The sequence below is a fragment of the Heterodontus francisci genome, chromosome 31, assembly GCF_036365525.1.
Source record: "Heterodontus francisci isolate sHetFra1 chromosome 31, sHetFra1.hap1, whole genome shotgun sequence".
In the NCBI taxonomy this organism is placed as follows: domain Eukaryota; kingdom Metazoa; phylum Chordata; class Chondrichthyes; order Heterodontiformes; family Heterodontidae; genus Heterodontus; species Heterodontus francisci.
The window spans coordinates 34,377,340-34,390,768 of record NC_090401.1 but is presented as its reverse complement, the minus strand read 5'-3'; the positions used below and the strand labels follow the sequence as shown (position 1 = coordinate 34,390,768).

The 13,429-nt window shown below is 42.1% G+C and overlaps 1 protein-coding gene across 1 annotated transcript in view; it reads right to left on the bottom strand.

Annotated features, from left to right (window-relative positions):
* LOC137347131 (microtubule-actin cross-linking factor 1-like) overlaps positions 1-13,429 on the bottom strand; it is a 441,060-nt gene that overhangs the window by 235,999 nt on the left and 191,632 nt on the right. The window contains 1 exon segment of the mRNA XM_068011260.1: positions 7,544-12,751. Within this exon segment, the coding sequence (XP_067867361.1) occupies positions 7,544-12,751 (5,208 nt within the window).

Sequence of the window (13,429 nt, the reverse complement as noted above, 5' to 3'; positions counted from 1 at the left end):
CCACACTATAGGAAGGATGTGATTGCACTGGAGAGGGTGCAGAGGAGATTCACCAGGATGTCGACTGGGCTGGAGCTATGAAAGCTATGAAGGATAGGATTGCTTTCCTTAAAGCAGAGAAGGCTGTGGGGGGGACCTGATTGAGGTATACAAAATTATGAGGGGCATTGATAGGTTAGATAGGAAAAAACCTTTTCCCTTGGCGGAGGGGTCAATAACCAGGGGCATAGATTGAAGGTAAGGTGCAGGAGGTTTAGAGGGGATTTGAGGAAACATTTTTTCACCCAGAGGGTGGTTGGAATCTGGAACGCACTGCCTGAAGAGGTGGTGGAGGCAGGAACCTTCACAACATTTAAGAAGTATTTAGATGAACACTTGAAAAGCCACAGCATACAAGGTTACGGGCCAAGTGCTAGACAATGGGATTAGAATAGTTAGGTGCTTGATGGCCAGCACAGACACGATGGGCTGAAGGGCCTGTTTCTGTGCTGTATAACTATGATTCTAGACCAATGAGGCCTCTGCAATAGAGAGAGGAACTGGGTAGTGTTAAGAGTGCTTCCATTTTTTTCTGTTAAATTTTGAAGATTTGTATTTTAAAACTGAAAAGGAGTCTATGGATTTTTTTTTTTACAAGGGTCACTGAGAGGTCTGGATTTGAAACAGTTATTGGAAGGCACCTGTCAGCGGGCGGGTGCCGCAGAGGGGCAGGGCAAAGGAAGGCTGGGCAAGACATGGCCAACAGGTCTTAGTTATTGCCAAACCACATTTCTGGCACTGAAAGTATACTTATACCAGCAGGAACTCTCATTCCTTCAGATTTTCGTTATTTTTGGAGATTTTAAAACATTAAAAAAAAACCTTACTTTGCCTTTCCATTTTTCTCTCAATTTAACCTTTCTTTCTTTATTTCACTTTCTGCACCTGGTTGGCATTGAATTCACTACTCAAACTGGCAGTTAAAAAACAGGACCTCTAGGGTTGTAATCTCGGGATTACTCCCTGTGCCACGTGCCAGTGAGGCAAGAAATAGAAAGATAGTGCAGCTAAACACATGGCTGAGCAGCTGGTGTAGAAGGGAGGGTTTCAGATATCTGGACCATTGGGATCTCTTCAAGGACAGATGGGACCTGTACAAGAAGGACGGGTTGCATCTAAACTGGAGGGGCACAAATATCCTGGCTGCGAAGTTTGCTAGCGTCACTCGGGAGGGTCTAAACTAGTGTGGCAGGGGGGTGGGAACCAGAGCAGTAGGACAGCAGGTGAAATAAATGAAGGTGAACTAGTAAATAAGGCCAGGAAGACTAAGAGGAAGAGCAGGCAGGAGATGTTGCGGAGAACAGCGGGACTGGTGGTCTGAAGTGCATTTGTTTCAATGCAAGAAGTATAACAGGTAAGGCAGATGAACTTAGAGCTTGGATTAGTACTTGGAACTATGATGTTGTTGCTATTACAGAGACTTGGTTGAGGGAAGGACAGGATTGGCAGCTAAATATTCCAGAATTTAGAAGCTTCAGGCGGGATAGAGGGGGACGTAAAAGGGGTGGAGGAGTAGCATTACTGGTTTAGCAGAATATCACAGCTGTACTGCGGGAGGACACCTCGGAGGGGTCATGCAGCGAGGCAATATGGGTGGAGCTCAGGAATAGGAAGGGTGCAGTCACGATGTTGGGGGTTTACTATAGGCCTCCCAACAGCCAGCGGGAGGTAGAGGAGCAGATATGTAGACAGATTTTGGAAAGATGTAAAGGTAACAGGGTTGTGGTGGTGGGCGATTTTAACTTCCCCGATATTGACTGGGACTCACTTAGTGCTAGGGGCTTGGATGGGGCAGAATTTGTAAGGAGCATCCAGGAGGGCTTCTTGAAACAATATGTAGATAGTCCAACTCGGGATGGGGCCATACTGGACCTGGTATTGGGGAACGAGCCCGGCCAGGTGGTCGAAGTTTCAGTAGGGGAGCATTTCGGGAACGGTGACCATAATTCCATAAGTTTTAAGCTCCTTGTGGATAAGGATAAGAGTAGTCCTCGGGTGAAGGTGCTAAATTGGGGGAAGGCTAATTATAACAATATTAGGCAGGAACTGAAGAATTTAGATTGGGGGCGGCTGTTTGAGGGTAAATCAACATCTGACATGTGGGAGTCTTTCAAACGCCAGTTGATTAGAATCCAGGACCAGCATGTTCCTGTGAGGAAGAAGGATAAGTTTGGCAAGTTTCAGGAACCTTGGATAACGCGGGATATTGTGAGCCTCGTCAAAAAGAAACATTCGTAAGGGCTGGAAGGCTAGGAACAGACGAATCCCTTGAGGAATATAAAGACAGTAGGAAGGAACTTAAGCAAGAAGTCAGGAGGGCTAAAAGGGGTTATGAGAAGTCATTGGCAAACAGGATTAAGGAAAATCCCATGGCTTTTTATACGTATATAAAGAGCAAGAGAGTAACCAGGGAAAAGGTTGGCCCACTCAAGGACAGAGAAGGGAATCTATGTGTGGAGCCAGAGGAAATGGGCGAGGTACTAAATGAGTACTTTGCATCAGTATTCACCAAGGAGAAGGACTTGGTGGATGATGAGCCTAGGGAAGGGAGTGCAGATAGTCTCAGTCATCTCATTGTCAAAAAGGAGGAAGTGGTGGGTGTCTTGCAAAGCATTAAGGTAGATAAGTCCCCAGGGCCTGATGGGATCTACCCCAGAATACTGAGGGAGGCAAGTGAAGAAATTGCTGGGGCCTTGACAGAAATCTTTGCATCCTCATTGGCTACAGGTGAGGTCCCAGAGGACTGGAGAATAGCCAATGTTGTTCCTTTGTTTAAGAAGGGTAGCAAGGATAATCCAGGAAATTATAGGCCGGTGAGCCTTACGTCAGTGGTAGGGAAATTATTAGAGAGGATTCTTCGGAACAGGATTTGCTCCCATTTGGAAACCAATGGACTTATTAGCGAGAGGCAGCCTGGTTTTGTGAATGGGAGGTCATGTCTCACCAATTTGATTGAGTTTTTTGAGGAAGTGACAAAGATGATTGATGAAGGAAGGGCAGTGGATGTTATCTATATGGACTTCAGTAAAGCCTTTGACAAGGTCCCTCATGGCAGACTGGTACAAAAGGTGAAGTCACATGGAATCAGAGGGGAGCTGGCAAAATGGATACAGAACTGGCTCGGTCATAGAAGACAAAGGGTAGCAGTGGAAGGGTGCTTTTCTGAATGGAGGGATGTGACTAGTGGTGTTCCGCAGTGATCAGTGCTGGGACTTTTGCTGTTTGTAGTATATATAAATGATTTGGAGGAAAATGTAGCTGGTCTGATTCGTAAGTTTGCGGACGACACAAAAGTTGGTGGACTTGCAGACAGTGATGAGGATTGTCAGAGAATACAGCAAGATATAGATCGGTTGGAGATTTGGGCAGAGAAATGGCAGATGGAGTTTAATTCGGACAAATGTGAGGTAATGCATTTTGGAAGGTCTAATGCAGGTGGGAAGTATACAGTAAATGGCAGAACCCTTAGGAGTATTGACAGGCAGAGAGATCTGGGCGTACAGGTCCACAGGTCACTGAAAGTGGCAACGCAGGTGGATAAGTTAGTCAAGAAGGCATACGGCATGCTTGCCTTCATCGGTCGGGGCATAGAGTATAAAAATTGGCAAGTCATGCTGCAGCTGTACAGAACTTTAGTTAGGCCACACTTAGAATATTGCGTGCAATTCTGGTCGCCACACTACCAGAAGGATGTGGAAGCTTTGGAGAGGGTACAGAGGAGGTTTACCAGGATGTTGCCTGGTCTGGAGGGCATTAGCTATGAGGAGAGGTTGGATAAACTCGGATTGTTTTCACTGGAACGACAGAGGTGGAGGGGCGACATGATAGAGGTTTACAAAGTTATAAGCGGCATGGACAGAGTGGATAGTCAGAAGCTTTTTCCCAGGGTGGAAGAGTCAGTTACTAGGGGACATAGGTTTAAGGTGAGAGGGGCAAAGTTTAGAGGGGATGTGCGAGGCAAGTTCTTTACACAGAGGGTGGTGAGTGCCTGGAACTTGTTGCCGGGGGGAGGTGGTGGAAGCAGGTACCATAGAGATGTTTAAGAGGCATCTTGACAAATACATGAATAGGATGGGAATAGAGGGATATGGACCCCAGAAGTGCAGAAGGTTTTAGTTTAGGCAGGCATCAAGATTGGTGCAGGCTTGGAGGGCCGAATGGCCTGTTCCTGTGCTGTACTGTTCTTTGTTCAAACTCTGCTGCTCATTAACAATACTTCAATCTGATTATTTGAGATTTATAGTTGCTGGCCCCATTCACACAGGTCCGAGATGCCCTGTAGAGCACGGTTACAGTAAATTGTAGTGCAAAATCCCACTGAATGTTTATCACAACTGCAAGGGTAATGAATGGCACCCAACCACAAATTCTGGCCCATGAAGCTGTACACAATGTAATATAATCATTGATCAGAAGGTTTTTTTTTTATTTGAAGAAAGCGAGAGGGAACATTTTCTGTACATGCTAAGAATGGATATGGATGGCGGCATATTCATCTGTGGGTGGATGTTAAATCAATGAAATTGCAAAACAATTCCTGCCTGCAGCTGAAGTTCTGGTTTCACCCCTACTGTTCTTCCCTCCTTGCTTGGTTGCTACCATAAACATAATTACGAAAAGATTTTTGTTGATGAACAGATATTTCATTTATTATAACAAGCAGTGAGGAAGCAGATAACCGTTGTAGCAAGACAAAGAACTGATGGAGGAAAGGGAGGAACTGGCATGAATTCAGGTTGATGACTGTGCAGAACAAGTGAAATGGCTCCCAGCCTACTGCAATCCCCAGAAACCATTTTAAATCCACAGTTTACGCTTAGAAGTGAATCAGTCACTGGGGAACCGGCCCAGAACTGGGTCTTGATCATAGAATCTTACAGCACAAAAGGAGGCTATTCAGCCCATCAGACCTGTGCTGGCTCTTCGAAATCCTGAGTGAAAATTTGAAATTAGTGTTTGGGATATTTACAGTGACAAGCAGAAACTTTCCTAAAGACTTCTTTTGAATTGCATCTCTTTGTACATTTACAATATTTATTTACCCTTCAATTTTCCACCGCCTTACAACTGTCTTACTTTTCAACCAAACAATTCCAAGCAAGGAGATTTGAGGTTATAGACTTCTTTGCAATTAATGCTAGAAGATGCAATTCAACAGGGTATCCTTTTCCTGACTTACAGCATGCAGCGGCAGCTAGAGTGACAAGCTACCCTGATCCAGACTTTGTTAGGAGGCGAGCACAACTTTTACCTTGCAAGACGAAACTGGACACTTCTGCATTTTATTCACAGAATGCCACACAAATCTGAAATCTTATGTACTAAGAACAAAGAACAGTACAGCACAGGAACAAGCCATTCAGCCCTCCAAGCCTGCGCCGATCTTGATACCTCCCTAAACTAAAACCTTCTGCACTTCCGGGGTCCGTATCCCTCTATTCGCATCCTATTCATGTATTTGTCAAGATGCCTCTTAAACATCTCTATGGTACCTGCTTCCACCACCTCCCCCGGCAACAAGTTCCAGGCACTCACCACCCTCTGTGTAAAGAACTTGCCTCACACATCCCCTCTAAACTTTGCCCCTCTCACCTTAAACCTATGTCCCCTAGTAACTGACTCTTCCACCCTGGGAAAAAGTTTCTGGCTATCCACTCTGTCCATGCCGCTTATAACTTTGTAAACATCTATCATGTCACCCCTCCACCTCAGTCGTTCCAGTGAAAACAATCCGAGTTTATCCAACCTCTCCTCATAGCTAATGCCCTCCAGACCAGGCAACATCCTGGTAAACCTCCTCTGTACTCTCTCCAAAGCCTCCACGCCCTTCTGGTAGTGTGGCGACCAGAATTGCACGCAATATTCTAAGTGTGGCCTAACTAAAGTTCTGTACAGCTGCAGCATGACTTGCCAATTTTTATACTCTATGCCCCGACCGATGAAGGCAAGCATGCCGTATGCCTTCTTGACTAACGTATCCACCTGCGTTGCCACTTTCAGTGACCTGTGGACCTGTACGCCCAGATCTCTCTGCCTGTCAATACTCCCAAGGGTTCTGCCATTTCCTGTATACTTCCCACCTGCATTAGACCTTCCAAAATGCATTACCTCACATTTGTCCGGATTAAACTCCATCTACCATTTCTCTGCCCAAATCTCCAACCGATCTATATCCTGCTGTATTCTCTGACAATCCTCATCACTGTCTGCAAGTCCACCAACTTTTGTGTCGTCCGCAAACTTACGAATCAGACCAGCTACATTTTCCTCCAAATCATTTATATATACTACAAACAGCAAAGGTCCCAGCACTGATCCCTGCGGAACACCACTAGTCATATCCCTCCATTCAGAAAAGCACCCTTCCACTGCTACCCTCTGTCTTCTATGACCGAGCCAGTTCTGTATCCATCTTGCCAGCTCCCCTCTGATCCCGTGTGACTTCACCTTTTGTACCAGTCTGCCATGAGGGACCTTGTTAAAGGGTTTACTGACGTCTATATAGATAACATCCACTGCCCATCCTTCATCAATCATCTTTGTCACTTCCTCAAAAAACTCAATCAAATTAGTGAGACACGACCTCCCATTCACAAAACCATGCTGCCTCTTGCTAATAAGTCCTCTTGCTACTGCATGAATAAAAACAATTAGGCCTTGAATGAGAACAGAAGTGTACATTATAGCAGTAAATAACTATCTGAATCCAAATACAAATTACTAACACTAATGAGCTTAATAAGAGCTGCCAAAACTTCAACATTTTCATAATGCCCAATAAACAACTGAATTCTGATCACTTACTAAAAGAACAGCAGCATTTTCAATTGAAAACAGATAATGCCAGTAATTGCCTTCAATGTCCTCTAGCTGATATAAATACCCCCAAAAAATTTTGTTCTGTTAAAGTTATAAAAATGCAATCTAGTGAGGCCAACAGAAAAGAACATTCAGTTATACTCACAGGTGAGAGATCTTTCCTCAGAAATCTGTTAATTTTTACTTGCAATAATTTCATAGTGAAATATTTTATTAATCAATTCTCAATATTGCAATTAGGGTTCCAAACAGTTACGTGATCGCATTTTAGATCTGGAACACCACAGTTCCTTAATATTGACATTTAAAACAAAGATATATGTTCGGCTAGTCTAGCACAGCAGCAAGTTGGTAAACAAAGCAAGTAAATTCCACAGAATAGTAGGGTGTGATGTCATGGATTTGATTCGCCCATCATGAGTTACCAATCTGACTATACTTCATTTAGCAGAACTCTACACAGAAGTCAGATGCTACCCCACATAAATCAGAGAGGGGGAAATCAGAGAACGAAGACACTCCAAGCCATTATCCACACCTGCTGGGGCTGATAGAGAACAGCAATTAAGGAAGCTTGAAGGTCAGGCAATCCTTTCAGCTGGGGTGAGGGAACCAAGAAGTGTGAAGACAGAAAATATAAAAATATCTCTAATTAAAGAGCTATCTGGCGATATGCTATAATTACCTGCTTTTCTGCCACTTCTTCTGATCTGTCCTCAATATTTCCTGTAGCTTTGTTGATAACTCCTTCTTGCTCATTCAAGTTCATAGATGTTGGTTCTTCAGTTTGTTTCTGCAGGAGACTTTGGTTGATCATCAGCTGGGTACTTTCAATATTGTCCACTAACGGGGCACTTTTATTAGTTGCTTCAGAATTAGATGCAATTTTCTGGCCCACAATGTTGTTCAGTTTTTCTTCAGATTCAGTCTTTTCCTGTTTTTTTGTACTTTTTATTAATCCTTCCCCTTCACTTATCTTTGTAACGAATATTTCTTTGGATTCTGGACTTGGTTGCTTATCTTCAAGTGTTGCCACATTTTTACTGACACAGTCACCAGTTAGAACCGTGCTTTTTGTGTGTGCAACAGACACTTCTGTTTTGATAATACTTGAAAGTTCATCAGATAGTTTACCTGCTAATTTTCCACTTTTTTCTATACTTTCTAGTTCCTCTACTTTTCCATTTGATTCTTTGTTATGCTCAACATTTGTTTCCATTCCAACAAACTTCTTCACTCCTGTTAAACTTTCATGAACCTGCTTTTCAATGATCTCCTTGGTTTTTCTTAAAAGTGTTTCTCTTTCTTTCTGATTTATAGGCACTCTCCCTCTTGAAATTTCATCTTCCATTCTGTGTTTTATCAATTCCTCAATTTCCTTCTGCCCATAATCAGGAAGATTTGTACTTTGTAAAATAAGTTTCTCCTTCTCTTCTGTTTTGGGTTCTTTCATTTCATGATCCACCACCAAACAGACTTCATGATCAGTCTTACCTTCTATATTCTTAGAAATCACTCTTTGTATGCCATTTCCAGAATTATTATCCTTTTCTTCCACAAATCTCTGACAGTCACTCATTTCCAAATGAATAAGGCCTGTCTCCATATTGTTTGAGTATTCCCCTGAACCATTAGAAAACTCCATTTCTTCCTCGGCCATTTTCTCAGCACCTGTAAAGTTTGTCTCTGTGCCCATATACACTAATTCTGCTTGAGCTGGGGCAGACCGACTATGGGCACCAAGCTCTTCATTGTTCTGGCACAATAATGTATATTTTGCATGATCAACAAGAGTCAGAGGTAATGAATCTTTTATAATTGCCATTTTTTCCAACAGTAGTTCAGACGAAACATGCACTCGGGCATCAGGGAAAAAATGTCCTTCATTTTTGTAACTGACTATTTCAATATCAGCACTCAACTGGTCTTCATTATCTGCTCTTGGAGGTACCATCTGGGTCACTTCATTTGAGGATAGTTCTTGGAAAGATGTTTTCTGCATAATTGGCGCAACTATTTCTACCACCTCCATAGCACTGCTCTGGTCAGGATCAGTATATTCATCAATGGAACCTAAATTTGATTGAATTTCCTCAACCACCTTTTGACTTATCAGACCACGCTTAGCTGCTTGCGCAAGTGGGACTTTGTCTCCAGTGAGTGTATCAAATACTCCTCCACTCAAAAGCTGATTAGTAACAATAATCTTAAGCATATTATCATCTAATAGTTCACATTCTGCAGCTTTTGCTAGAATCATTCTGTTACCAGTGGTCCTATCCACAATCCCACCACTATCAGCTTGGGCTTGTAGCAGTCGCAAAGCTGGCACTGGATCTACTTTCATTGTTTTTACTGCTTCAGCAACAGAGAAGGTCTTGCCAGTCAGTTCATCTATAATCCCCGTAAAATATTTGACTTCCATATATCTCTGGCCAGATTCCATATCTATTTTTCCTTTCTTTATTAACTCTGAATAAGGTATTACCATACACTGCTCAGGATCCACAATTCCTTGATTCATCTCAGGGGAAGCCATTGCCTTTTCCAGTATAGATTTTTCCAACCTTCCTTGCTCTGCAGCTCGAGTTAATGTCAGATTTTTGAAAGTTACTGGTTCTTTGAATCTTCCACTCAAAGCCTCGAGTTCTTCCACTTCTAAAGCAAATTCTGAGTTCACAGGGCCTAATGATGTTGCTTCATATAAAGTGAATGGCTGCATTGTCTTTGAATGGGCATAAACATGCTGACAAGCTTTCTCTACTTCAATCAATTCATTCGCTATATCCTGATCAATCAGGCCACATTTAACAGCATCTGTCACAGAAAGTCTCATTCCTGATAAGTGATGATTAATTCCCCCAAAAGCCACTTGCTTTTTCAAAATGTTAAGAATGGTCTCTTTATCAAGGATTCCCCTCTTCCTTGCTTCAACAATAGTCACGTGTTCTTTTGTTTGTGGATCCACTATGCCATCCATTTCCATCTGTAAAGAAAGCTTTTTCAGCTTTGTGCTTTCATCAGATTCCTTTCCTTTAGTAGCCTTCTCTAGTTTGGTCAAATTATCCAAATGCACATTATCCACTAAGCCCATTTTTGATGCTAAAGTCACTGATAATTGTTTGCCTCGCTTTAAGTCAATGATTCCACCAGAAACCACCTGTCCCTCCAAGATTCTTGCTGCAGTTTCTTGATCCAGAAGCCCAACTTCAGCTGCATCTTTAATCGAGTGTACAGAAGAGCTACCTGGATCAATTATACCACAAATAACTTTCTCAGAGTTGAAGATCTTCTGAATCAACTGTTCATCCACAAAACCTTCATCAACTGCCTCAGCTACTGTTAGTGTCTCACAAGTCTGTGGATCATAAAAGCCACTGAAAATACACAGTTTTTCCATCAGTTTGAGAGCAGTGTGGCTTTGTAGCACTCCTTTGGCCATTGCTTCGTTCAGTGCTAGTTTTTCTCCTGTCTGATCATCAATAATACCACCACTTTGAAGCTGGCCAATCAGAAAATTTAAAGCAGACTCCTCATCCAAATATTCTTTGGTTGGAATTGAATTTAATACAGGTTCCTGGTATTGCACAGCTTCTGCAGGATAATTTTGCTCAGAATTTTTTCCTTCACTAGGCAGCTTTTCACTTTTTATGGTCCCATTCAGGTTATCTTGTTCAATTCCATCTTCACATAATATTGGTTCAATCCTGCTAATATTTTTCACAGAAGCATCTCCATCATCAGTTTTGACTCTATTTTTTAGTATTAAGCCATCGCGAGATTCTTGGAGTGACTCGTGAGCTGCTGATGTTGTAGTATCTATGACTGAACTGGTTAAAGTAATCTGACAATCTGGCTCATGGAATAGCCTAACTGTCTGTAAGTCGATGGCTTCTTTGTCACTGTCAACCTGATTCTGAGCATATGACAGAATTTTTATGTCAGTTACTGCAGAAAGTGAAGTTTCAGCATCTTTGCTAGACGTAGTTGCTTTGTTCTGTAGTTCTGTACATGTGTCAGCAACAGTCGTTTCATTATTGATCACACGGATGACGGGCTTAGATTTACCAAGCAATATTGTCAGATTTTCTTTATCGACAGTGTTACGTTTTTCCATTTTCTTTTTTCTTTTAGTTGTTGGTCGCATTTTAGTTGGGATAACATCCTTGCAACAAGTTTCTGTTTCATCATCCAGTTCTTTATATACTGGGGTGTCCATTTTCTTCTGGACTGCTATTTCCTTCTTGCTTATAGTTTCCTCAATCCATGCGTCTGACCTCGTCTCATGCGTTCCATGAACAGTTTCAGCTTTCTTCTCATCACATGCTTTTAATCTGTCATTCTGCTCTAACTTTGCATTATCTGAATGGTATATTTCAACAGTATCAGTAGCATCTGATTCATTTATTTCCACTGCAATATCATATTCTTCTCCACTGCATTCATCGAACAGATTTTTACCTTTCACAACTGCAGCATTTACTTTTGCTTTTACGAATCCTTTTATGATGTCATTCAACTCAGCATCAAACAAAAGTAACCTGTTCCCATTATGCACATCCATGTAACTTTGCGCCATTAAATATAACAGCCTTTCCTCTACTATTTGACTATCAGAAGCTTCAGCATAACTGTCTGTATCTAAGGGTTTTAGATTGGAATTTGGCAGGCTTTCACAAGCTACCCTCCAATTCAATCTGTTCATGCTTGGAGTACTTGGTTCTTTCATATTTGGTATTGCATCAGGTATACGAGTTGACTTCAACACCTCAGCAACTTCAACGTCTAAAATTCCATATTCAATTGATTTTTCCCAGGAGAGCACCTGAGTCATTTCTGGGACATAAAGTGCTGATATTGTGGCTCTCTTCTTCAGGATTTTGTGTGCTAGTTCTGTGGAGACAAGCCCCTGTTGCAATGCATTGGCCACAGGAAGGACTTCACCAGATTCTGGCCACAACAGCCCCTTAAACGACAACTGGGACTGCAGTACAACCAGTGCGCTTCTTGAAGTCATTAAATCACGTTGCACAGCTTCATTCAGAGTTAGACGATCACCTGAGACAGGGTCAACAACACCACCCATCTGGATCTGACGAATTAATATGGAACAGGCGGTGTCATGATCAATTAGATTATGTCTTACTGCTTCATCCACGGTTAATCGATGCCCTGTTCTGGGATCTACAATGCCTCCTGCAAAGAGCTGGGCCTCTAAAAGTCTGACCATCACCTGTTGATCTATTAGGCCTTCTTGGATAGCACGGAATATGCTAACTTTCCTACCAGATTTCAGACACACCATTCCACCAGCAAGTTGCTTTATTGGAAATAACGTCAATCCAGTTTCTTTATCTACAATGCACCGTTGTGTCAGTTCTGAAAGACTGAGCTTTTCTCCTGTGTTTGGATCAATAAGACCTCTCTGCATTCTTTGTCTCGCTTTCAGCTTAGAGTGAAGGGAAGCACTGATCAGGCCCTTTTGGAAAGTTTTCTCCAAATTCACAGCTTCATCTTCATCAAAACCACCATTGTTAAGCTGTCTTTCTAAAATCTTCAGCCCGACATCCTCTTCAATTTTCTTCTCTTCAACAGCAGCAGCAATAGGCAGAAGTTTCTTATTTTTAAAGTTTGTACTTTTCATCAGCTGCAAGGCAGCCTCCAGTTCTTTCAAAGATTTAGCTATTCGGTCATCTATTGCACCTCGTGCTAAAGCTTCCTCCACTGACAGACTTTTACTTGTTTCAGGAGTTAGGAGGCCAGAATGAATTACTTGAAACTGCAGCAGAGCGAGGCCGGTGTCCTGGTCTAAAAGGCCCTTCTGCATGGCATGGAAAATTGAAAACATTTCTACTGTTCCCAGGTCAATCACACCTGCAATTGTTTCATTCTCCTGGAAAATGTAAAGCACAAGTTAGGTCACTGAACTTCTAGCAACTAATAATTAAGCAAATATACTTGGAATTGTAAGTGTAGTTTTAGGTTTAGAAGTCATATTAATATAGATTCATTTTGACTAAACCATTCCTAACAAAACATTGACAAAAAAATCCAAAAGGTGAAAGGCAAAACAAACAGGCTTTGCATTTATAACCACAAAATCCAAATGAAGCTATGGCAGTTGGAGTTGTTCTTGAGCTGGTTGATCACTTGAATCTACATGCCCCAGCTGAGATGAGTTTGATCAGTTTTTAGTGTTGTTGTAAACACCTTTTTAATATAACTACCAGTTTTACACTGACAACTGTGAATTTGGCATGAAATCCCCAATAGAAAGCAATAAATCCACACGATAATCATCTACCTGACCTCCAGTTGGACCACTGATATTCAGTAGCTCTGTACCAGCTCCAGTATAGCATTTTGAGCTGGCTCATGCCAGAAATGAATATGTATCAAGACATCATGATATGGCATTGTGTAATATCCTTTCTAAACTGATGCAACTCTAAGCCAGTCCTTGTGCTGGTCAGTAGCTTTAAAATGTGCTTGGGAAATCAGACTGTACACTTTGAGTGCTCTCAAACTGGGAACACAATTGTGTGCAAGAAGGGACATAACAGGATTTAAG